The sequence below is a fragment of the Zalophus californianus genome, chromosome 4, assembly GCF_009762305.2.
Source record: "Zalophus californianus isolate mZalCal1 chromosome 4, mZalCal1.pri.v2, whole genome shotgun sequence".
NCBI lineage: Eukaryota > Metazoa > Chordata > Mammalia > Carnivora > Otariidae > Zalophus > Zalophus californianus.
In genome coordinates this window covers 157,724,187-157,751,932 of record NC_045598.1, presented here as the reverse complement: position 1 = coordinate 157,751,932, position 27,746 = coordinate 157,724,187, and the positions used below count along the sequence as shown (strand labels likewise).

The window sequence follows — 27,746 nt, the reverse complement described above, 5'->3', positions numbered from 1 at the left end:
AATGATGACTCACCATTAGTACTTAATAATCTTTACCATATGTCTTTTAAATTATTTATTTATTTAAAATGTCCACAAAATGTCATTATATAGACCATTTTCTTAGCCACAATGTTCCAGATATTCTTACGGCTATTTTTTAAAAAGATTTTATTTATTTATTTGACAGAGAGAGACACAGCGAGAGAAGGAACACAAGCAGAGGGAGTGGGAGAGGGAGAAGCAGGCTTCCCGCCGAGCAGAGAGCCTGATGTGGGGCTCGATCCCAGGACTCTGGGATCATGACCTGAGCCGAAGGCAGACGCTTAACGACTGAGCCACCCAGGTGCCGCAAATTACAGCTATTTTCTGAAGCATAAGTACAGCTGAGGAATTCTCTTAAGACCAAAAGTGAAACATTTTCTCTGCCAGTTATAGTAGGGACAGACCTCTACATCAGGACCTGGTTACCTCATCTGTTATGTGTATACTAAATTCATATCTTATAATAACATATTAGGAAAGTTTTAAAAATAGAAACTTAGGAAAACTCAAAACCTAAACCAATAAAGTGACTTGAAGATGGTTTAAACTTGTAATTCTAAAAACATAAGTACTGGAATGTTAATCATGAAGTCTTTCCAGGAAGTGATACTTTTAAACCACATCTGGAAAAGAATATAATAAATTAGACAGGCAGAAAGGAAGTAAACGTCCTTGAAAAAAGAGACAGTATAGCAGAAGAAGCAGAGCCTCAATATCCAGAAGTTATATGTATGAATTTATCTCTACAGAAGGGAAGGAATAATTCAGAAAGTGAGTCAAAATGTAGCTAATGGGATAGCAGGGGGAATTAAGTGCCTGGAATTCTGGGCTACACATTTTGGTACTAATTTGAGTATCAAAGCTAGCTTTTCTGAATGAGGCAATAACTACACTTGCAGATGACTTTATCACTTACTTAAAGCATGGATTGATTTGAGAGCGATGGAAAATACTTAACAGGTGGAATTCAATAAAACAATAATAGGAAATATTGTGAAAATGGAATGGAAAGAAAGAATTCTGGTGAGAGCACAAAATAAACAAAGGAGGACTCAGAAACTAACTAGATATGAGAGATAAAGGGAAGAGAGGAAACATGAAGATATCAAGCCTTGTGGCCAGACATGAGATCAAGAAAGTCCTGAAGGTCTGTCTTGTTCTCTGCACGGAACACTGCTGATATTCCTTGGGATGTGGAACACTGGAGATAGTCCTGTGCTTAAGGGAATGGGTGGAGAAGTTACTTTGTAACATGGTGACCCCGGTGACCCCGTGGTACCTCTGAGAAATCCAAGAGGAGATGTCAAGCAGGTAATGGGATCCATGGATGGGACCAAATGTCAAGTAGATATTAGTGTTAGAAATCAAAGTGTAGAGTGTCTGCTGGGTTGGAGCCATAAGAGGATAAAATACACCTCTAGGAAGAGTACAGTATAAACTGAGGGGGAAACTTCAGGCTTTGGGATCAGAAGTGGAGAGACTATGGACTCTAAGAAACAAACCGAGGGTTCTAGAGGGGAGGGGGTGGGCGGATGGGTTAGCCTGGTGATGGGTATTAAAGAGGGCACGTACTGCATGGAGCACTGGGTGTTATACGCAAACAATGAATCATGGAACACTACATCAAAAACTAATGATGTAAGATACGGTGATTAACATAATAAAATAAAATTTAAAAAAAGAAATACAGTGGTACCTTATATAATATTTAGAAGTGGAAAGAAATAAGCTGTTTTGTACATGTTAAGCTTCAAGTAACAGGAAGACACTTAACAGAACATATTATTTAAACATTCAAGCATAGAGGAATGATGACAGATCATCTTGGTACTATAAACTTAGGAGTCATGTGGCAATTAAAAGCATTATGAAGAGAAGAATTTACTGAGGAACTAAGGACAGAGGTTAATAATTGGGCTTATTCTTCAACATTTAAAGAATAAAGGATTGGGGCACCTGGGTGGCTCAGATGGTTAAGCGTCTGCTTTCAGCTCAGGTCATGACCCCAGGGCCCTGGGATCGAGCCCCACATCGGGCTCCCTGCTTGGCGGGAAGCCTGCTTCTCCCGCTCTCACTCCCCCTGCTTGTGTTCCCTCTCTCACTGTGTCTCTCTCTGTCAAATAAATAAATAAAATCTTTAAAAAAAAAAAGAATAAAGGATTGATTCTAATTTAATTTGATAAAGGACCCTTATCTCCTCAGAAACAATTGTAAAATTGTAGACTAGGGGATTTTTTTAATAGCTATAATAAGATAAAGGGTTCCACCTTGCTCATACACTATCTGAGTGATGTTACTTAAGTGAATAAAAATTGGACTTTTGTAAGAAATAAGTGTGATAATGTAGACACAACATCAACCACAATCCCAGGCACTCAGTAAAATGGAAGCAATGATGATAATGATGATGATATCATTATATTAGTACAGTTGACCCTGAGGGTTAAGGGCGCTAACCCCTGCACAGTCAAAAAAAACCACAGTAACTTGTGATGCCTCAAAAACTTAACTACCAATAGCCTACTATTGACCAGATGATGCACCAATAAACAGCCGATTAACACATATTTTGTACATTATATATATTATATACTGTATTCTTACAGTAAAGTGAGCTAGAGAAAAGAAAATGTTATTTAAATAATCATAAGGAAGAGAAAATACATTTACAGTAATACACTGTATTTACTGAAAAAATGTGTACATAAGTGGACCCATGCAGTTCAAACCCATGTTATTCAAGGGTCAACTGTATTTATTTATTGTTATAGTTCTTTTGTGATTATGGTATCATTTTGGATAAAATGGTTTAGTACCTACTTAAAAGTACTAAATCAAATAAGTCATTCGATCATATTTTAAAATATAGTGCTATGCCATTCCCAAAGTATTTCACCTCTCTGGTAAAGATCTTAAAGACACTTATAATTGTGATATAAAAGTAAAAAAATCTATTTTAATAGTATATTCTTAATTATTGTAGGATCCAATCACTTCTCATCACTTCATTGCTCCCACCAATAGCCTAAGTCACCAAATAAAATACTAAATATAAAAACAGTTCTCTCACTACTTTCTCAGCTTTCACCCTTGACTCCATTTAAACTATTTTCAACACAGTAGCCAGATTTTAAAACATAAATCTCTCCTCAAAACCATCGTATGTAGTTACTGATTTCCCACAGAGTAAAAGCCCAAAACAAAGTAGTCTTCACAGCGGTTTACAAACTCTATGCAAATTTGGCTGCCAGGACTCCTCTATCCATCTTTCCCGCTGCTCAGTCCGGTGCAGCAACACTGGCCTTCTTGCTTTTCCTCAAGTGCATCGTAGGCTTTCCTGCCCAAGAACCTCTGCACCACTTGGTCCCTGTACCTGGAAAGTTTTTCCCCCAGATAGCCACTCCTCCAAATCTTCGCTCCAATCATTCCTTCTCAATATGGTCTCTCCTGAGCAACATATTTCAAATGGCAACCCTTCTCCTCTCTTCTTTTTTTTTTTTTTTCTCCTCTCTTCTTTTACAATATCCCTTACTCTCAATCAATCAAGAAACTTAGTTCACTGGAAAAAAAGCCATTTGTTTAACATCTGAAATAGCACTCAAACACAAGTAATAAAAAGCGTTTATGTATTTAACATTACTTAAACGTATTTGTCTATTGTTCCATTTCTACTATGATGCCAAATCAAAACTACTATCCTATTTTCTAAAAATGTAAATTGGGATATTATTCACTAGATTTTCCCAAGCATCCCCCCCCCCACTTACTGAGGGTTAGTTTACAAAGTAGTAAATTTTAAAATTAGAAGAAATTAAGGAAGCGGGGGGGAACTTTTAGGAGAGATGGGTGTGTTCATTATTTTTATTGTGATGACGGTTTTCATCTGTATATCAAAACTTACCTCATTGTGCACTTAGGTCCAATTTATTGTAGTGTACCTTAATAAAGCTATCTAAAAACATGTAGCAGTTAAGAGGGCATGATTAAAATAAAACCATCTTTAGGGCGCCTGGGTGGCTCAGTTGGTTAAGCGACTGCCTTCGGCTCAGGTCATGATCCTGGAGTCCCGCGATCGAGTCCCACATCGGGCTCCCTGCTCAGCGGGGAGTCTGCTTCTCCCTCTGACCCAACCCCCTCTCATACTCTCTCTTTCCCTCTCTCTCATTCTCTCTCTCAAATAAACAAATAAAATCTTTAAAAAAAATAAAACTATCTTTAAAATATAGAATTTGTATTTTATCCCACAATAACATGAAATAATACTAAATTTTTCATTTGTATAATAACTATATTTTGATAACAAGGTTATTCTATTTCTTACTTCATATTAATAGATAAAATAATTCATCTGACCCCTGAAAAATGACACTATTAATATTTTCTTCAAGAATGAATGAGACTTACTGGACTCCAGTTGTGCATGTGTGCTGTCAGGGATTCTAGGGATATCTCTGAAATGATAGAACAAAAAAACAAGAAACTGTTTCAACAATTAATGCAACTGCTATTTCGATGATCATCAACCTATATATAACAGGAGAGCATAAAATGAACAAAATTGTGTATGATAGTAGCATTATATAAGTAAGAGAAAACAAGACGTAGTACTTTATTGCTAATCAAAATATTCTGAACTAACCTCAACTGCTTAGAAAGGAATAAACAGTCATATGCATTTATAGCAGATTTATAAAAACATACTTTATTTTCTATGTGCTTTACTACATAATCATCCATTCTAATAAATTTTTGAATTAAAGATAGGTTTTATGATATATTTGAATTCTATTCTATTCTTTAATCAATAACATTGAAGTATAAATAAAATATCACCACAAGAAAAGTTTAAAGATTCAGATTCCAAATGAAATTTTTTAAATGTAATAACTCCATTGAGGAAAAAATGCAAACATGTTTTTCATTGGGACTTACAAATGGTAACTGCATTTATGTCGAAAGTATATACATTTTTGTTTGAGATTTGCCAAGAAAGGTAGAACAAATTTTAATAGTTAAGGTCATTCAGAAAAATACATAAAAGAATATTTAAGATATTAAAAATATGATTAGAGGATCCTTTAATACCAAGAAATATATTTGATTAATATACTAAGCTGATACACTGCATTTTTGATACACTGCATATTACAAAACTATGAAAAGGAAAATGAAAAAGATACAATTTCATGTGCCAGATTCATTACTTTGAAAGGAACATTTCAATAAAACTAAGTTACTTTTTACACGCAAACAATGAATCATGGAACACTACATCAAAAACTAATGATGTAATGTATGGTGATTAACATAACATAATTAAATTAAATTAAATTAAATTATTTAAAAAAAACTAAGTTAACAACATAAATCATTTTCTCCAACATAAAAAGAGATCAAAATAATACAGTCCAATCATTTCCTAAGTGAAAGACAACTGGCCATTGGTACTCTACAACAAAGAATTTCTATAGCTTCCACCCTCAAATACTTTTACCCCAAACTTGCACTTAATAATTTGCTGTCATTGTATATATTTTTTCTATTGCTTTTCCTTAGTTATAGGTATATCTCTTACCTCAGCTTAAAATATAAGCTTCTATAAGGGAAGCACTGCTGTGATATTTAATGAGAAATTATCAGGATACGGCACAAAGGATTATATTTATCGCCATCTTTTAGAAATTGCTAATTTAATCTATAGGTAAAAAATTACAAAAGCCGAGGAGTACTTTGGTTCTGTTTCCTTAAACACATCATGTTGTTCCTTAAACTGTTCCTCTATTTAGGAATACTGTGTCCTTGGGACCTCTCTTTCCTATGTTGAAATCTCCATTTTGAAAGAAAAAATATGTAAAATTCATTGACCCTCATTTTCACAATGTAGAGGACCATAGTTCATGAACTTTCTTTTAAAAGTAATTGTTATTATAGTCCCCTTCTCCTACTATGCCTTTAGCCACCCACTAAGCTACTAAGACAATAAAAATAATAAACACCTAAATATTTCTTCTTCTTTTATAATAACTGTGTATTCTAGCATGATCAAATAAAGAAACATCATGATTTTTGGTGAGCTGTTTTAGCAAAGAAGGAGAAAAGAAGCACTGTCCTCAAAACAATTTTTATAGAGCAATCAGATATTTTTAGATTGCACACTACAAATTGTGTAATAGTAGTCAACTTTATAAGGTATGTGCATAAAGTACACAAACCAACTCACCCAATAGGTCTTGAAACAACAAGCTCCACTTGTGGTTCAGGTTTGGATTCCAGAATGATGTTATATACTTCCTCAAATGTGGCTCCTTGCAATAATCTTCCATTCCATTCTAATACTTCATCACCTGCAGTGTATTCCAGTAACGATAATTTTAGAAAGAAAAACTAATCCCATAAAATGCACTTGAAACCAAAGCACTCTTAAACTGCAATGAACTCAATAGAATAAAGTCACCATTATGGAATAAGACATACTGAACAGCTCCATTGGCATAAAATTTGATGGTAAGGATGATTAGTACTTTTACCCAAAAGGACAAAGGTCTGAGGAATAAAATTACGTAAAAGTTATCTCTGTGGTTTCTTAATAGGAATCTAATTCTAGAAATTACTAAAATCTGTTAACCCTTTGAAAATTTTATGACTATATTCTAGGTTTGTCAATATATATGCAACTGAGCACCTTGTCTAAAATTTCTTTTTTTTTAGATTTTATTTATTTATTTGAGAGAGAGCACACATGAGAGAGAGCACAAGGGGGGCAGTGGAGGGGGGTGGGGACTGAGGGAGAGGGAGAGGGAGAAGCAGACTCCCTGCTGAGTGAGCAAGGAGCTTGATGCTGTGCGGGGCTCCATCCCAAGACCCTGGGACCATGACCTAAGCTGAAGACAGACACTTAACCAACTGAACCACCCAGGAGCCCCTACAGTTTCTTATAAAATGTTTAAAGTTTAGCATCTTATCATATTCTCTCCAAGGGACTCGAGGATCTCTCCAATAGTATCCATTACCAAAGAGATAAGGCATCACACATTGTAGGAAATATGTATTTATCCATAACGTTTGTTTCCTAAACTGTTGGAATTTTTTCAAAAGAAAAGTAAAGCCTTATGGGAAGCAAGATAAATACTAGATACACAATAAGAATATCCATCAGCAAAAATATCAGTAAATATAAAAATCTTTCTAATGTGACCCAAGAAATAATAGTTACACTTTCCATTAAGAATAAAGATTTTTTGTTTAAGTTAAAAATGAGTCCCTTGTTTTTGGTCAAATCATTTCTAAGTGAGGACAACTTTTTTATAACTACTTGAGTTTAACAGTTTAAATATAAATAATCAAAGATAGAAACCTACCTGGTCTAAGATGTCCTACAGTATCAGCTAAACTTCCTTTTTTTACTTTGGTAATAAATGCACAAAGCCGACCTGATTCAGTCATCTTTCCTCCTACAACCTGTTTAAAAGAGAAAAGTGTTAAAACAGGCATATTGTTCAAAGGAACATAGTTGAAGATTCAAGTAAAAAATCAGACAATTTGTAGCTTTTAAAACTATAATATTCTAAAAATAATTTTTAATAATATAGTGTTCTGAGTACATGTTCCATAAGTGGACTCTTTTGAGATATTCTAAAATTTTCACAATTTAATCTATTATTTGTAAAAAAAATATTGGGGAAATCGGAGGGGGAGATGAACCATGAGAGACTGTGGACTCTGAGAAACAAACTGAGGGTTCTAGAGGGGAGGGGGGTGGGGGGATGGGTTAGCCTGGTGATGGGTATTAAAGAGGGCACGTACTGCATGGAGCACTGGGTGTTACACGCAAACAATGAATCATGGAACACTACATCAAAAACGAATGATGTGATGTGTGGTGATTAGCATAACATAATAATAAAAAAAATTACATACCTTAGAAAGAATTTAATAATTTGTACTTTCTCTTAGAGAATTATTTTTATCATTTCCAAAAACATGCTATTACAGTATTATAGAATTATATTAATGTTTCTAGTTACAGATTTCAAATATCATAATCACATAAATATTTGTTACTTTGATTATAGTTATGATAACGCACCAAAATTTCATTCTTTAGTAATCTTTTAGGCTCATTGATAATGTAAATGATAATGATGGATTTTTCCTAAGAAAATTACAAAATGTACTTAATCTCATTAGAACTCATGTAAACTTTAGGCCATTTGCATCCCAATTTTTTTATTTTTATGTTTCTATTAATATATATCTTCTAGAAAGAGGAAAAACAAATGTTAGCAATAATGCTGCAGAGTCATATGTATACCTGTAAGACTGGCCTCTTACAAAATTAATGCTTGTGATCAACGACCATTCAACCAATATATCAACTTTATAGCATGTTAAGCAAATAATAGTAATTGACTTCATTAATTAGTTTTTTCCTTCTAAATTGAGTGAACGATATCTGAATTTTAAAAATCACTGGCTTTTTCTATGTATTTATTCCCAAGTTGCAGTGAAACACCCCCAGTTCAGTTCATACTATGGGTGAACAGTGAAACACCCCATTAGTTTAGTTCATACTAATTAGTGCTATGTTTGATTCTGAAAATTAAAAATACGTTAATATTTTAAAACTTTCTTGGCTTGATAAACTTCAGTAATAATAATTAATGATACTTTATACTATTATTATTATTATCAAAATCTTACAGTGTGCTAGCTACTGTGCTAAATGCTTGTATATTGCTTTAAGTTTATTATAATAATTCAATAGGCATTATTATCTCCATTTTACAGATGAGGAATCTGAGGCTAACAGAAGTTTAGTTGCCCAATGTCATGTTGCTTATAATGGCTGTAGTAGGGATTCAAGCCAAGACTCCCTAACCTCTACTTTTCACTGCTCTAACACTCTATTGGACAGATCTGGATTTAAATCTCACCTTCATCATCATCTTTGTGACCGTGGGCAAGTTATGACACCTCTCTAAGCCTATTTCTCATCTGCTGTGTTAAATAATATGATAGAAGTAAAATGCTCAGGTGAGCGCCAGCTACATGGCAGGCACCCAATAAATGTTTGTTGGCCAATTCCACTTATACCCCAAGTGTTCTAATATCTCACTATATTCTATAGGGCAACTTCTGTGGCAATTGCTTAACTCTAAAAACCACTTACTCTTTTTTCATTTCAGTTTTTAATTCACCATACAGATGAACAATAACAACAACAAAAAACCACCACCACCACCAACAACAAAAAAACCCAAAACCACAAAGTTCTGTTTGATCTACTTACCACATAACTGTCTGGTATTTTACAGTCAAATATGAATTAATATTTACATTAAATCTCCTAGCATAAGTATTTTTGTGTTTCCAGACTTTAAACAGTATACTCTTTCTCACACACACAAATACACACACACCCACATTTTCCTACCCTTATTCTGTTTGCTAAAAAACAAAATTCAACCACGTAAATTTGAGGATCTAATTGGCTTTATTAAGTGATTCATTAATTGGACAGCATCCCATCTAGCAAGCAGAGGAGAGTTCTTCTGAGCTCAACAAAAGAAAGGTTTTCAAAGGCTGAGAGAGGGCATTAAAAAAAAAAAATAGGAGAAAGGAATTTATTAGCAAGGAATGCACTGTTAAGGCAAGACTGCCCTCCAAAAAGGGGTCTATCAATAAATTTCCTAGTATTGACCAGGAAATTCCATGTTGACTGGATAGAGGTTACATTGCTGGGGGGATGAAACTGCATTAAGCTAGGGATTAAGTTTTGTTTTACTGACATAGGGCCTTAACCTATAAGTGATGCTATTTGAGGCCTGTAGTTTTCCTTTAAACACCATGTCATAAATATACTACATTTCCCAAGTTTGCATAGTCATTGATTAAAACCATTGTTTTAACAGAATAAACACAGATACAGACTTAAATGACAGCACTGTATTCAGGATTCAAGAATATCACTCAAATTATATTTTCCAAAATCATATATACATGTATTATTGTGGAATAAATAATACTTGGAAAATGAAAAGGTTTTGGGTCATGAGTGCAAATACTTGGGAATTCTTGAAAATGGGAAAGAAACACTAAATTGGCATAAGTTGGAAAGAGTTATTAAATTTTTGCTTTTCTCATAAATCAGTAAAGGAGTAGAGAGCCAAAATCTCATATTTCATCACATACCTTCAAGCCAAGCATTGCTCCTGAATCTCGAGGCACACTTCCATCTTTTAGACGCTTATTTAACAAAATGCGACCAATTAAACGATCTCCATCTTTAGATGGCTGCCACGTCACAGGGTGCTGACATATTGCATCAACAAACAAAAAAAATTAATGTTCTTTTATGATAAATGACCCTTTGTTGTACAGTCTCTCTAAACTCCAGATTTCCAAAGAGTTATGATTACACAAACCAGTTTGCATTCAAAACACTGATCAAAAGGGCTTACTACATTATGCTGATACGCTCCAAATCTCAAGATTTTTCAAAATCCAATTACTGCAAATTCTTGCAGTGCCCTGACACATTATTGCAGTTTTATGTTCTATGAAATCTGAGAAATCTTGAAAATATATGCAAACTATCTAAATGCTGAAGATTAATTAAAAATTCACATGACAGAAAAGATAGACTGAAATTCTATGAGGTTAAATTCATTTAAAAATGATATTTTAATATTCAAACACCATTGGAGACTTTGAAAGGCTTAATTACAGTAAAAGTTAAAAGGTAAAATTATATTAATACATCAAATTTGAGCCTATGATAAGGGCTTCCTTGAAATAGGTTTTTGGATTAAAATTATAAAAATACACAAGCCCCAGTAACTTTTCAGCTGAATCTACATGACAGAAAGCGACCTAATTCAAAGGTGAGGCTAGTTTATATTTCTCACTTTTTGCAGGTTCACTGATTCTTTCAGGTCTTTGATCTATTTAGTAAATTAAATTTATTAGATAATTCAATGGTATCCACTGTTAAATAAGCTTGAAAATGTTAGGAGTTTATCTCTTTCTCAGGGTAGAGCCAAGCCCTTTATAAATCATGACACCATCCATTATGAATTACATGTCAAATAACAAAACAAACGATTTGTGTAATCATAGTTTCGGTCATCTAAAAGTAACATGCACATCTTCATGCAAAATTTGGCAGGCAAAAGACAAGTTCTAGTCAATCACATCTATATGGTAAAAAGATTTCAAAAGTCTCACTATTCTAAAAGCAAAAATAATAAATACCAAAGCAGATGGCAATGGTTCTAGTACTAATTAAAACTACATTAAAATGCTATGACAATAAAACAAAAGAGCAAAATGACAGTGAAAGGGAAAAAAGAAAAACAACTTTTTCTGTGCAAACAGACCCAATTATCTCCCTTTTGCCTGGGATTGAAACTATTAATAATTTAATTTTCATCCCAAGGAAAATATATGCAAGCAATCAAATAAGCCAATCCAAAAATTCTTTAGATTTGTGGTTTATAAAAACATCACAAAGTTCTCTCATGCGACCATAGACAAAGCATTCCTTTGTTCCTAATTTTTTATTTCATTTACTTATTTTTTGGTATGCCGTCAAACAACAAAAACAGCAAAGCAAGCAAGAAGTATTTTGGTTTGTTTGTTTGGGTTTTGTTTTTCTTTTCTGCACCTTAAGAAATGCTACATTGACCCTTGAAATGCCCTGTCCTTTTATTATGTTCTGTTTGAATGAGTGACAGAGAGCAAACGAAGACCAAATGAGCAGGTTAAAAGGCAGGCTCCACAATCTCAGTACCTTATCACTATGGCTATGCTCCTCGTTAAGGGTTGTGCTACTACAGGTATCTACCCCAGAGTCCTTAATCTGAGGCTCAGACCATTCCAAGTCCTCTTCCAAAGAGTGGCCACCAAAGTACATCATTTTCTTTTGTCTCTCAGACCTGGTGTTAGAGTCCGACAAAACTGCCTGCTCACTAGTTTTTCTTTTTCCCTTTTGACTGTCCCCTACAGGTGTGGGATAAAAATAAAAATAAATAAAAATAAAAAAAAAAGATACAAAAAAGAAAACATGCAAAGGTGTAAATAAAAAAGGAAAAGTGAAATGAAAAATGAAAATTAAATAGTAAGGCTCCACATGTCTCACCAAAGACATTGGGGATGCCTCACTGCTATGCCAAGACGTATGGTCCAACCAGTTGTAATCCATGTCTCCTGTGAGAGTCAGACAGACAAAGAGTGCAGTAAAGGAGACAGCGAAAGATAGGACAGACAAAGACATTATAAACATTTTAAACTATGTGATCCTGTCTGGTTTCAAGAACTCTGTCTGCAGCACTCGCTATACATACCAAGAGAAAGCTAAGATTCCAAATGAGTAAAATTTATAGAATGCAGAATACAAAGTTTATGTACTCTAGATGGACCCTACAGATCAAAAGTTCTGCAAGAAGAGAAAAGGCTAATAATAAACAGGAATAGAAATGAAAAAATTATATATTCCAAAAAAGAAGAAGACTATCCACTGTGTCTGTTATTCATGCTATTTTTTTCCATGCTGGCCTACAGACATGAGCTTGTTCTCCAAAGATTAAGGAACATTTTAAGAATTAAACAGCGGTTTGCCAATAACCACTTTAACAAAAAAACAAGTAATTAAATGTTGTTCCTGGAATGTAATATGATATTCTTTATAATGCTGAAACCTCCCAAAAAATCGGGATGGTTTAAAAAAGAATTGGTTACACAAAAGATTAATTTTGTATGAAAATGAAAAAAACAGAGTCACTCAATTTCTATTAGTAAAAATAAAATAAACTTTACTTAAATATCATGAATTACTTAAAATTACTTTGAAATAATTTTTCAACTTTTTTGCAGAAATTGCATTCTCATAAAAAGTAAATTTTCTTTTAAAATAATTTTGTCAGACAATGTATATAATTGGCAACTAAGAATGAATATCCATTTCCCAAATTTATGTGCTTCTTATTTGCTTTACATTTTAAAAAAAATTCTTTTTAGTCTATAGGTATATATATGCATCTTTTTAAGCTCTAGTCATATTTTCTTTTACTTAAAAATATTCACTAAATACCTTCCATTTGCTATGTATTGTGCTAAGCTCTAGCATAAGGAGTAAAACAATGAGACACAGAACAGAGTGAAGATAAACACAATAAATAAATCATGAATGTCATACAGGAAAGTACACTATGAGAGAGTACAATAAGCGCAAAGGGCAGAACTCTCAAAACACCATGAAAGAGTATAATAAGGTCTAATGTAGATTTTGGGGTCAGCAATGACCTCTAAAGAAGTGATCTTTAAAATGAGAAATGAAATATGTGGCCTAAAAGACAAGTAAGGAGATAGGTAGACGGAAAGTGGAGGAAAGCACATTCCAGGAAGAAGCAACAACAGGATACTGTAGAAGAACTGATGGAACACCAGTGTGTCTGAACCCAAAAGAATGCTAAGTGAGGGGGCACCCAGGTGCCTCAGTTGTTAAGTCTGCCTTTGGCCTCAGGTCATGATCCCAGGGTCCTGGGATAGAGCCCTGCATCGGGCTCCCTGCTCCACGGGAAGCCTGCTTCTCCCTCTCCCACTCCCCCTGCTTGTGTTCCCTCTCTTGCTGTGTCTCTGTCAAATAAATAAAATCTTTAAAAAAAAAAAAAGAATGCTAAGTGAGGTGAGGCAGCACAAACCAGCTTAGAAAGGACTTTTTATGCTGTATTAAAGATTATGGATTTCATTCACTGAAGGATTTTAAGCAAGATGTTTACACGAACTGATTTACATTTTAAAAAGATGAATCTAAGTACTAACTACAGATTGGGTTGGAAGACACCAAGGTTAATAGGCATTGGCAATAATCCATGGGATAGGTAATTATAGCTTGAACAAAGGTGACAGCAACAGATAAGGTAAGAAAAAAGGGAACTGAGAGATGTTTTGGCAGTAGAAATAAGAGAATTAAGAAAGACTGAACAGGGGCACCTTGACTGGCTCAGTCAGTAGAGCACGTGACTCTTGATTTCAGTGTCACAAGTTTGAGCCCCATACTGGTTATACAGATTACTAAAAAAAAATAATAAAAAAATTAAGAAAGACTCAAGAGTCAAGGATAAGTCCCAGGTTTCTGGCATTAACAGCCGAATGGAAGGAAAGACTACTTATGAGATGGAGAAAGCTGGAGGAAGAGACTTTTTATCAGAAAGGGGTAGGAAGGAAATACTCTATTTCATAGACTCTAAGATGCCATTGACTATAGAATTCACATATATTAAAATGATAGAAATATGCATCTTAGAATTTATTCAATATGGTGATTGATTTTGGATGTATTATTCAAAATATCTATAAGTTATTCAAGTGGGCATATAAAAAATCGATTTGTTAAGCTGTAACAAAGAAAAGTCGGAGCTGCAGACATAAATTGGAATTGTCAGCACACAGATAGGACTCAGTGGATCATTTAGGAACAGAAGGTAAAATAAGATATGAAGAGGAGCCCGACTGAATCCTAACATTTAGAGTTTGGTTTGAGAAAAAGAGAGGCTGAGAAAGAGCATGCCAGAAAGAAAAGAAGGAGCGAGGGAGAGGGAGTTCCCCAAACCAAACAGAAGAGAGTTTCCTCAGCAGGAGGAGAAAGTAACTACGGTGAATGATTTCTATACAGTAGGTAAGATAAGGAACTGAAAAGTGTGCATTTGATGTGGCACCATGAAGATCAGAAGGATGCTAGAGAAAACTTTGGAAAGAATTACGAAAATTAAAATCTGTTGAAGTAACTGAAGAATCAAAGGGAGACAAGGAAGTAGAAAAATTGTGTGTAGACAAATGGTTCACAAAGTGAAATCCCCTAAATAGCATAATCAACATCACCCCGGGACTTGTTAAAAATGCTAGATTTTTAGGCACCAGCTGAGACTTAAGTAACCAGAAATTCTGTAGATAAAACCTAGTAATCTGTTTTTTAACAACCCACCAGGTGATTCTGATCTCAATAATGTTTGAAAACCACTGGAGATAATTCTCTTAAGAAGTTTATTTGTGAAGGATGATGATATTGGGCTAAATACACAGAATTTACTTTGTAGGGGAAAAATATTCTTTAATCTACAAAATAGACAAGTGCTTCCCAATCTTTCTCATGGCACAAATTGACAATTAAAATTTTATGGCTATCCAAAAAATTAAGAGTATTTGTATCTAAGAAAACCCTTTGAAAATACAATATTGCTCCACACAAAAGCACTGATAAATCTCCAAACTGAATTAAATAAAGTGTGGAAACCCTAAAGGAAAATTCTTGGCTGGTTTATGTGAAGGTGTGAGAACCTAGCTCACAATCTCTCTTTCTCCCAATGCCTACAACCTACCAAAAAAGGAAGAAATGAAGTTCTTTCCTGAGTAAATAAAGGACAAGCTGTTTAACCATTTGAAGCCAAAGCAAAAATATTTGACTGACCAAAAAAAAAAAAAAGTGTTATATATGGTACGTAGCCAGTAAACATTTGTTGAATGAGTAAAAGAATACTTAAGAATTAAATACAGTAACCAATGTAAATCATACACAAAATAGTCCTCAACCACTAGGACTGTTAGTATTCATATTCTTATTTTGAATAGCTTCAAAGGGCAGAACTAAGATAATAAAATATTCTTCCTTTAGTAACATTTCAAAAATGTATTGCCAGGCTTTCCAGTTCCAAAACAAGAAAAGAAGACACAGAAAGAACCTAATAGAAATTTTAAAACTGAAAAATAACTGAAATTTAAAAAGCAAATGGATGAGCTCAACTGTAGAATGCAGAAAACAGAGGAACAACTCAATGAACTTGAAAATAGAACAACAGAAATCACTTAATCTAAAAAACATAAAGTAGACTAATTAAAATAATAAAATAAAATAAAATAAAAATAAATAAAATAAGCGAGGCCTCAGGGGCTTGAAGAATTGCAACAAAAGATCTAAAATTCATGTCACTGTAGTCCCAGAAGGAGAAGAAAAAGAAGCTAAGGCTGAAAAAGTATTTAAAGAAACACTGACTGAAAAGTTCCCAAATTTGTAAAACGTGTAAGCTGAGCCTAATGATTCAAAAAACTACATAAACTCCCAAACAGGGAACACTCAAAGAAATCTGTGCAAGACACACTGTAATCAGACTAAAAACTAAAGACAAACTGTCTTGAAAGCAGCAAGAGAAAAACACCTTACCTAAAGAGGGAAAATAATTTGAATGACAGTAGACTTCTGATCAGAAACTTTGGAGGCCAGAAGAAAATGGACCAATATTTTTAATTGCTGAAATAAAAGAATGTCAACCCTGAATTCTAAACATGGTAAATTATGTCTCAGAAATGAATGAGAAATAAAGACATTCTCAGACAAAAGAAAACTAAGAGAATTTGTCACCAATAGACCTACCCTAAAAGAATGACTGAAGAAAAGTTCTGGAAACAAAAATAAACAAAAAAAGAGGGAACCTGGAAATACTGAGAAGGAATAAAGAACATAGTAAGCAAAAATATGGGTAAATACAACAGACTTTCCTTTTCCTCTTGAGCTTTCTAAATTATGTTTGGTGTTTGAAGCAAAAAGTATACATTGTCTGATGTGCTTTTTGACATATATAGAAGTAATATTTAAGAAAATTACCTTAGAAACAGGGAAAGGCAAAGGAACGTAAGGTATGCAAGGTTTCTACACTTCACTCTAGTAAAATGTAAACACCAGTAGGATGTGATAGTGCATATGTAATATATTATCTAGAGCAACCACTAAAAAAAAAATCTTTGCAAAGAAATACACTCAAAAAACACTAGAGATGAATCAAAATGCAACTCTTAAAAAAATGTTCAAATAACCCACTGGAAGGCAAGAAAAAGAAAGCAGAGAAATAAAAATCAGAGGGAACAGAATACAAAAAATAAAATGGCAAACAACAAAAAAATGCAGACCAATATCCCTCACAAACACAGAAATACTTAACAAAATATTAGCAAATAGAATTCAGCAATATATAAAAAGTATAATATACTCTGACCAAATGATGTTTATTGCTGGAATGTCAGACTGGTTGAATATTGAAAATCAGTGCAACCTACCATATTCACAAATTAAAAGAGAAAAATCACACAATCCTATTCATTGATGCAGAAAAAAAATTCATGATTAAAAAAAACTCTCAAAAAACAAGGAACACAGGAGAACTTGCTCAAATAAATAATCAACCAAGAACCTATAGCTACGATCATACTTAATGGTAAAAGGCTTTATTCTCTATGTGAAGAGAAATTTCACCAAAAAGAATATCTTTATTTATAATAGCTAAAAGGTGGAAACAACCAAAATATCTTTCAATAGGCAAATGACCAAACAAACTGTGGTATATCCATACCATTGAATACTACTCAGTAATAAAAAAAGCAAAAACTGTTTATACATACAACACAGATGGACCTCAAGGGCAATATGCAGAATGGGAAAAAAAGTCACAAAATATTACATACCATATGATTTCATTCATACAATATTCTCTAAATGATAAAATTATAGAGATGAAAAATAAATTAGTGGTTAGCAGAGGTTAGGGATTGGGGGGGATGTTACTATAAAGGGGCAGCATAACCAAGATCTTTGTGGTGGTATAGTAGTTCTGTATCTTCATAATAGCAGGGGTTTATAAAACCATATATGTGATATCATAAAACCATATAAACTATATAAATTGATGCCAGTTTCCTGGTTTTGATATTGTACTATAATTATACAAGATGTAATCATTGAAGGAAACCAGGTGAAGGGCACACGGGATCTCTGTGTACTATCTTTGCAACTTCTTACAATTCAAAGGCTAGAGTACCACTTGTCAGCATGACTTAGAGAAAACTGGTGCTTCGGTTAGGAAGTTACACAAAAAGCACACTAAATTTTATGTAACTAACATTCAATGATTCTATTACTGCAAGTTAAACATTCTTAAATATTAAACCTGATTAAAAATAGTAAACAAAGACTCACATCTTAGGCTAAGATTTTCTCCTTCACTTACCTCTACTGTAAAACACAAACTAATCCAACAGTGTGTGTGTGTGTGTGTGTGTGTGTTGAATACACAGAGAAAAAAGTTTGAATATTCTATATTACATTTTTTTCTAAGTCATTAAGTGAATGCAAGAGTTTATTAACTGTTTATGTCATTGTTTTCATTATTTTAACAGAGGTTTTATAATTAAATCACATATTATATAAAAGTATTCTTCAATATCCTTATTTTTAAGTTAAACCAAATTTAAGTCCACAGCATATGGTGACAGAAAGAGTTTTGTAGCTAGAGCCACAAAACCTATGTTAAAGTATCTGTTTCATTCCTTATTAATTTTAAGACTTGGGCAAGTCAAGTAGTACATTAGGCCTCATTTCCTCATCCATATAAAAAGAGATTAACTGTGATATCTCACAGATTGTTAAGAGGTTTAAATATGATAATGGTAATGAAAGTTCTCTGCAAATTGTAGAGTCATCCCCATTTGATCATCACTATTAAAATGAAATAATCAAACTTCCATTCTAAAATAGATAGGGAAAATTCATTTATACTCTTTTATTTTTCCTCTCATTTCTCTTCCTGATATTTTGCCCTCCTCTTGAACTTGTCAAGTTATAAATGTTGGCATTTCCCAACATGGAACACTGATTGCAAAATGTTAATAGGTCGAGTAACATAAAGGTCCTCTAGTCAAATAAGTTTGGAAAACTCTAGATTAAATGTAATTAAATAGATTTCTGGAGTGAAGGATTTTTCACATAGTAATGACAATATGTTTCTTTACATGAATTATATAACATATAGTTTCCACAAACCTAACTGGAACACTAACCTTTCTAATGGAACAAGTGTTTCGGGAACCATATTTTGAGACATAATGCTGAAACCTTCCTGGAAGGTCATTTTTCTTCATAAGGTAACCATTAAAACTGATAATAAGATGTAAGTATTTCCTCCATAAAGAAAATGTTCAGTATTAAAGGAGACTCAAAGTTTAAAAAAAAAAAAAAGCTATATAGAGTGAATATTCTCTAAGGCAATGATTTTCCAACTATGTTCCATGGAGTTGCTTCAGAAACAACTGTTAGGGTATATGTGGAAAACTGATTCTAAGGTAGTGCCCCATTATCCCCACCTTGTGGTGTTCATACTTTTGCTCCTAATTAAGATGGTGAAATGACAAGGTGATGGACTGTCACTCCCATGATATCATTAGCAAGACTGTGTAGCTAGTCAATTTGCTCTAGAGATTATCTTTGCTAGCTTGATGAAGTAAGCAGCCATGATGAGAAGCCCATGTACCAAGGAACAGCAGGCTGTCTTTTGGAACTGTGGGTACCATCTAGGAACTTTGGGTAGTATCCAGTCACAAGGAAATGAATTCTGCGGACAATTTCACTGAACTTGGAATCAGATTCTTCCACAGTTGAGCCTCCAGATAAGAACACAGCCCAGCCAACACACTTATTGTAGCTTTGAGACTCTAAGCAGAGTGCACAGCTAAGCCATGCTGAGACTCCTGAATAACAGAAATTGTGAGATAGTAAATACGTATTGTTTTAAGCCACTAGGTTTATGGTAATTTGTTCCTAATACACTGCCAGCTTCCAAAGCAGCAAATTTTAAAGATATGGACCAAAATATAAAAGTCAGTAGATCTAAAGGCCAGATAGATTCTTTAGACCAAGTTTCAACCTCCAAGGCAAAACCAAGACTACTCAAAATATATTAGCACTTTAAATAGAAAGATAAACATTATTCATAATTAGCTTGTTTTTTTTTTTAATCTTGCTCCTCTGGTGTTATTAATATATTCTTCTTTAATTACATGTGATTTTAATCAATTTTAATCAATCACATGTTATTAAAGAAGAATATATTGATCATACAACGATGGTATATATTACATCCATTAGAATTCATTTTAATTATTACACAGTGTAAAACTGTTCTAGGTTCTGTGGGTACAAATAGGATCTCAAGAAACTCACATTTGAGAAAGATAGGTAGGTAAAATATATAACACAGTATAACATAGTGTAACATACCTTAATATAATATACATCCACTGTATTCTATTTCACTTCATCTAAGTTGCTGTCAATTGTAATATATACCAATTATCTCATGTATCACTAAAAAAAATGCTACCATTAAACAATGATAAGCATTTAATGGTAAGAATTACCTCTATTCCTAAGATATTATAATGTAGAAAAATTTGTTTCTTTGAATCAAAATTGTGGCATTTCATGAAAAAAATTGTTGATTATTCAGAAAAAGGAGAGATTAGTATTTAGGAAATGCTTATAGGTGATATTTAAACTGTACCTTGAGAGATACAGTAAATTTTTACTTACTGGAGGCTTTCACTTTCTTAATGGGAAACAACATGTACAATCTTGGCAAAGAAAGGAGAATATATCAAACTACTGCTGCCAATATGAATATATATAATATGCTTGGGAAATGGTAAGTAGTAGAATATTAGCAAAAAATCTTTCCCTCAACCTGTAATTGGGTATTATTTCATGATCCGCATCAGTAGTACTCTGCCACTATGTTATAACACGGTTGTAAACTGTCACAAGCAATGCTAGTACTGATAAAGTAATGTAGTTTACAAATTATATAATTTTTTTACCCAAAGTAAATTTCAAAGTAGAATTAATTCAAAATTGCATCTATGCTACTATCAATCTCAATTTTGTTAATGAAAAAGAAAGGAGAGGAGTAAAGCTACACAAGAAATTAGAAATTATCCATATCACTAGGAAAGGAATATGACCTGAGTATGAATTATGTTTCATGCTGGAAACAATGTTTGGGAATTGTTGATCTTTATTATCAACTCACGTAACTAATTTCATCACATGTGAGATAACATCGACTGTTTTATGTATTAAGAGAACAATAAAATGCTTGATTTAAAAGGACAGCATGGTTTCCTTCTGACATTGTCTCAGAACATGTGCTTTGGGAACTGTGAATCCATAAAAAGTCCATTTCCTTGAGGCTGCCATTCTAGAGCGATCACATGGAGAGAGAGAGAGAGAGAGAAATACCTGAGGAGGCTCAGCTGTTCCAGCCTCCCCACCGCTCATCCTCACTGAGGTCCCAGACAAGAACAGAAACAATCAGTCCCTGCTAAGCCCTGTTCAAATTCCTGACCCACAGATACCATGAGCATATTTAATGGTTGTTTTATGCCACTAAGTTTTGGTGTTATTTGTAGTAACTGGAATGCACACTCTATAGGATTATCTTACTTAATCCTCACAATAACCATTTAAATTAGATAACGGTGATATATTTTGCAGGTGAGAAAAGTATAATTGAGAGGTTCAAATAATTTGCCCAAGATCACATTATTAGGCTATAGTAGAACCAGGATTAAAAACCCATGTAGTCTGTCTTGAAAATTCACATTCTTAAATCCTGTGCTAAAAATAAATTCTATGGAATTATTATCCTACAGATTTTATCCTATTTAGTAACTCAAAGGTCACATAATCCAAATCAGCCTCTAATTGTGCATGATATTAAAAATAACCTTGATTAAGTAATTACTTTTCAATGGATTTTAAACGATTTTAAGGAGCTATCTAAAAGTGGTTAAAAATAAAATTAATCCAATGCAGTAAGCAAGAAAAAAAACTCCATTTTTTATCTAAATTTATTAAATTTATTTAAAAATCCATTATTTAAATTTTAGTAAGTATTCCTCTTATCATTTGGGTTATATTCATTTAATCTGAACTGAGATAACCTGAATCTCTCACAATTAGGAAAGTAGGTCCATAAGAATGTGCTTTCATAACTATATGTGAAGTCTATTTATTTATTGTTTCCAAGTTGTGGGGTTTTTTTCTAAGATTTTATTTATTTACTTGAGAAAGAGCAAGAGTGAGAGAGAATGCACAGAGGGACAGGGAGAAGCAGACTCCCTGCTGAGCAGAGAGCCCCACCTAGGGCTTGATCCAAGGACCCTGAGATCATGACCTGAGCCGAAGGAAGATGCTTAACTGACTGAGCCACCCAGGTGCCCCTTCATGTTGTTTTTATAAATAGTTCTAATTTTATGTTTTTTACTTAAAAATTCTTTCATTTGTTTTATTTGATATTATGTAGTACACTCTGAGCTTTATAACCAAAGCAAAATAATTTTTTTTAAGCTAAGATGTAACTGAGAGAAATCACACAATGTTGGAGCAAAAAGAAATCATAAAAACACTGTTTCACTCATTCAGTCATTCATTGTTCCATACAGTCACCCATTTATTCAAAAAATATCTGTTGAGAGCCTACCAGGTGCCAGGACTCAGGCTAATAACGGTGATACAAGAAAGAACATAAATAAGATCTTCAAGGAGGTTACATAGTGTCTAACAGGAAAACAAAACAAAACAATTAAGAAGCTCATTCTCTATAGTATTTTTTTAAAAAACTGTTGTAGACTCTGGCATACAGAGTAGTGCATGGAACATAAACATTAACTGAATAAATTAATGAACTCAAATAACAAGTCTAGTCTTTGCTACACTTCTTTACACAATGTAGCCTCCTTCCTAACAAAACCTCCAAATACAAACTGGTTAAGAACAAAGTTTGGCTGAAACAAAGTGGAAGATCCAGATGCACCTCCATATCCTCATATCCTCTTCAGCAGTTCTTACAACATTAGCACAGATATCTGGTGCTTCATTGAGCATAGTTTTAAAAATATTGAATTAGTCTATTTTCCTCATTTTAAAGAAGAAATTGAAGCCCAGAAAATTAAATAATCTTCCAAAGATTACAATGCGGTCACTGGCAGAGCCTAGAATAGCACCTATATCTTCAATCCATTGCTCTTTCTAATATACCACACTGTCTCTCTATAAAAAAGATAATTAATAAACCTATCAACCATACCAGCTCCTCAATGGCTTATAAATTTCTCTTTTCTTCTTTTTTTCATTCCAAACATCATATATTTAACTCTCCCAAACATATCCAAATGAATACAATTGAGATAGTACTTATCCATTTCTTGGTAATAGAAAATATAGTTAAAACCTTAAATTTCTAGTTAAAATGTATAAAAAAAGTATAAAAAAAAGTATAGTATTAACCATTAAGCAAATGCCCTCTTTACTGACAGTGTTTCAAAAATTGATAAATTAATTGTTGGCTCTAGCTATACAGGGAACTATCAGAACTTCAAGTACAGAATATTTAAGCTTAGTTGGAATAATTGTTTCAGCATTCTTCACAGCAGAAAATGTCTTGGAAAAATGTATGTCAAATACAAATTATTGGAAAGATTTTTTTTTTAAGATTTTATTTAGTTGTCAGAGAGAGAGAGAGAGCACAAGCAGGGGGAGCAGCAGACAGAGGGAGAAGCAGGCTTCCCGCTGAACAATGAGCCCAGTGTGGGACTTGATCCCAGGACCTGGGATCATGACCTGAGCCAAAGGCAGACGCTTAACTGACTGAGCCACCCAGGCGTCCCTAGAAAGTTTTTACAAAGAATCAGGCTGACAGGTAAAATGAATGATGATATTACTGAATCAGAAAAGCAAATTTCAGAAGAGTACTTTTAGTATGGCTTATTTATGTTAAAATATTCACATTAACCTATTTAACCTTTATAACAACCATGTGGAATAGATGCTATTATGACATGTATTTACAGGTGTAGCAAATGAGGTTAGTAAACAACAAAACAATAAGTGAAAAAACAACAATACAAAACAAAAGAAAACTGCTCAAGGAACTGGGATTTTAATCCAGGCAATCTGTTACCAGTGTACAGCTTTCCTCATCCAGTCACTCATTGTTTTGGAGGAGGGGTGATATCACTGACTTAATGAAGAGAAAAAAGAAAAAATAGAGAGAGAGAAAGCAAACCAATCAAAATGCAATCCAAAGTTTAATGACAAGATTTTTTTCAAAATATAGCTAAATTTAAAATTTAAATACAATCTTAATTTCAAAGAAAGTCTACCAAAAGGGGATTTTCAGGGGCAGGAGAGGGGAATAGGCATTAGGTTGTATAACATATTATCCCTTTTCTCTATAGCTCTCAAGGTAGCCTAATACTAAAAAAGTACCTGTACTAGCCCTTCTACTTTTCTAACATTAGAAGTGTTTAATTAATAAAACCTGTTCCTTAAAATGTGGTTTATATAAGTAGATTTATCTTTTAAATGGGAGCTGGATTAAAATAGATATGCAATTTATTAGCATACCTGATATAAAATAAATCTAGACAGAAGACACCATATAAAAATGTTAAGTGCATGAAGTGGAGCTAGGAAAGATAAAGCGTGAACCATAAAAATTCAACAATCTAGAAATTTGATGGAGTTGTAAGGAAAATTTTATGGAGAAATGAATGTTGTTATAAAGTAAATACAGTTTTTTTACATGTTTTAGGCATTAAGCATGACCTATGTAATATATAAGATTATATTTACAATATTTTTTATATGTACTCTGAGAGTGTCCGGGGGGGTGATCACTAAAAATGAAATATAGTAAGACAATTTAATCAATAGAACTTCCTTTTTTCATGTTTATTACATAAATATTATAGCCACACTAATGAAATTCTACATTAAATTTTTCCTACAAACTACTGCTCCAAGAAATAAAACTTCTAATTTGTCCTTATTTCTTTCTGGTTCTATATGCACATGTCATTTTAACATAGCAGATATAAGTTTCAATTAAGCTTCTAAAAAAGTTTACATTATACCCTGGACAATTTTCCTTGTTGCCATAGTCTCCACAGGTTATCAAAACTTCAAATAGATATCAGTGGTACGGTGATTAATGTTTACCTACCAGTTTTCTGGGAGAAAAACAGGACCTGTTTTGTAACATTTGTCTATTTTTATGGTGCAAATACTTCCACTCTGGACAATTTTGAGCTACCAAAATTATGTCATTGAATGTGGAGTTGGGAAGAGATGCACACAACTAGTTCTCACAAGCTGGCACAAGCAAGCTCCATCACACTATTTTTGGACATATGAATTATTTCCAGTTTTGCATTATTATAATCCTTAACAATGAATATCTCTGGCAGGCATAAATGGTTATCTACCAGTCATTTCTTATCCCCTTAGAACTGGGAACTCTAAGCCAATCTCGAAAATTCTAACTCTACCATCAGTGGTTAATTAGGAACTGGCATGAGTAGCAACTATGGCACAAATACACATCCCAAAAAATACATATATATGAAGAAGTCTACAGAGGAAACTTCTAGAAAATTTTCCCTCAGTTTCAAAAGGGCATATGAGTAAGAGAGGCTTAAAATTGTTATATCCCTCTTGTAAAAATAACGGGACAATTCTAAGAAAAAAATCTTACTGGATGTTGCTGTATACCGTCTATAATTGTGCTCATTCCTCAAGCTGCCCCAAGTGTTGCATGCTCACTGCTTATAGCTGAGTCCTTCACCCTAGAAACATACTCTGGCCAAGTCCCGCCTTGCCCTCCCCAGGGAGCAGCCATATCTAGCCCTCCTGACCCCTTCCTTAATTAGGTCATCTCTGAAGATCTACCCCAGCTTCAAACTCCTGTGGGTTTAGTTGAAACACCTCACCACAATTTAACTTCTCTTCCAAGTCTTTCTGCCCTTATTTCCCCACAGGTGTTGTTTACAAGTTATGCAGTTGTTACAGGAGTAATTGCCGCAGTCCCCAAATGGGCAGACTTGGTATTTGAAAGAACTAATGCTCCTTGGCTTGTGGAGTTAAAACTATCAAATGGGAAAAGTCATGTGGAAGCTATGATAATGCCCTCCCCAACCAGCAAAGATTAAATCAAAAACAAAGGATGCAAACATGATGGTTCACATTATATCCTCCTTTTAATTTCCCAGGGTGGTGCCTAAAAAAACAAGCATCAACACATCCTGAAGATGACAATGGAGTACTATAAACTCAACCAGGTAGCCCCAGTCAAAACTGCTATGACATCCTGGTATCCTTCCTAGAGACAACTAATATGGACTCAAATATATGAAATAAAGCCACTGAAGTGACAAATGTGTCTTTTCCCATCCCTATCAAGAAACACAGGAATCATTCACATATGCTTGGAATGGACAAGAATACGTATTGACTAGTCTTCCCCAGGGTTATGTTAACTCTACTGCCCTCTATCATAATATAGCCCCCAAAACCAAGACCATAAGGACACTCCAGAGAACATCACATTGGTTGTGATGGCTGTATCAGTGAGAAAGAAGTGGCAATTATATTGGAGACCTTGTTTAGACACATCTTCTCCTGAGGGTAGAAGATAATCCTACAGAGACCCAATGGTCATGGGTATGGCTGATCATCCCTCCAAAGCAAAAGAAAAATTATTATATCTTGTACCTACCACCAATGAGAAAAAAGCACAAATCCCTGATAGATAGCCTCCGGATTTTGAAGGCAACATATTCCACACTGCGGAATACTGCTTTGATTCACTTACCAAGAATTACAGAAGGTTGCTGGCTTCGAATGGAACCCAAAGCAAGAAGCAGCTCTAAATTAAGTTCAGGCTATGATGTGAGCAGCCCTGACACTTGGGCCATACAGTGCAACAGAAGGTGCGCTATTAGAAGCATCAATGGTGGGGAAAGACCCCATGTGAAATTTATGGCAAGCCTCAATAGGGGAATCAGGATGTACATTCCTAGGTTTGTGGATCAAGACCATGCAGCCTGCAGTGGAGAATACTTGAAAAACTGCCCCTGGTATGCTCCTGGCTTTGGTAGGGACAAAGATCTGATCAAGTGACCAAAGGGCCAGAAGTGCCCAACATAAGCTAGGGTCTGTTAGGCTCAACAAATCAAAAGGTTCGACATGTCAAACAACAATCCATTGTAAGATAGAAGTGATGCATCCATGTTTGAGCATAAGTAGGGCCAGGGGATATAAGAAAAATGCATAAGCAGGTGGCGCAGACTTAAACACCAACTACTATTATAGTATCACTGTCTCTTCCTCAGCTCACATCTATGGCCATATAAGGGGCCATTATGACTGTGGAAAAAGGAGACAAAGTCATGCCTGGTTCATAGATAGGTCCGCTCAATATATATATATTGAGCCAAAAGTAGATTGTTGCTGTCCCATCGGGGTAGTCTTGAAGATATCAGTAAGGAAAATCCTTTCAATAGACAGGGCTTTAGATGCTCTATCTGGTCATCCACCTTGTGATAGAAAGAGAAGTGCCATGGGTAAGAATATAGGGACACAGACTTGGGCTAATGACTTGGCTAACTGGTCAGAAGCCTAGAAAGAAAAAAAAAACTGAAAGATTGAGGAAAATGATGTCTAGAGAAGAGGCTTGTGAATAAACTCATGTGAATGAGAAAAAAAAAAACTACATATCACACATTAAAGCCTTTATGGGAGCTAGACTCCAAGGATGGTCCCTCAGTGAACTGTGTCTCATAGTGTTCATGCCCTTTTATAGACTCCTTCCATTTTATGTAACTTGTTTACTATAACTTGTTTATAACCAAGAATATGATGGGAATGATGCTGCATGACTTCAAAGCTAGGTCAAAATAAATACTAGCCTTGGGCCATCATATAAAAAGTCCTACTAACTAGAGACTTCTATGTTGAAGAGGCCAAACGTAGGTGCATTGATTCAGAATACCAGCTGAGCAGTCTT

At 34.1% G+C, this 27,746-nt stretch overlaps 1 protein-coding gene across 33 annotated transcripts in view; it reads right to left on the bottom strand.

Moving 5' to 3' along the window:
• Nucleotides 1-27,746, bottom strand: part of RIMS2 (regulating synaptic membrane exocytosis 2) — a 583,419-nt gene that overhangs the window by 280,496 nt on the left and 275,177 nt on the right. For 18 of the 33 annotated variants that reach the window (XM_027597289.2, XM_027597299.2, XM_027597310.2 and 15 more), the window contains 5 exons: nucleotides 11,816-12,024; nucleotides 10,216-10,335; nucleotides 7,383-7,482; nucleotides 6,245-6,368; nucleotides 4,429-4,475 (listed from right to left, as the gene is read on the bottom strand). In XM_027597289.2, the coding sequence (XP_027453090.1) occupies nucleotides 4,429-4,475; nucleotides 6,245-6,368; nucleotides 7,383-7,482; nucleotides 10,216-10,335; nucleotides 11,816-12,024 (600 nt within the window). Of the gene's footprint in view, nucleotides 1-4,428; nucleotides 4,476-6,244; nucleotides 6,369-7,382; nucleotides 7,483-10,215; nucleotides 10,336-11,815; nucleotides 12,025-12,163; nucleotides 12,232-27,746 lie in introns of all 33 variants that reach the window. The other 15 variants (XM_027597538.2, XM_027597533.2, XM_027597419.2 and 12 more) reach the window with 1 other exon arrangement.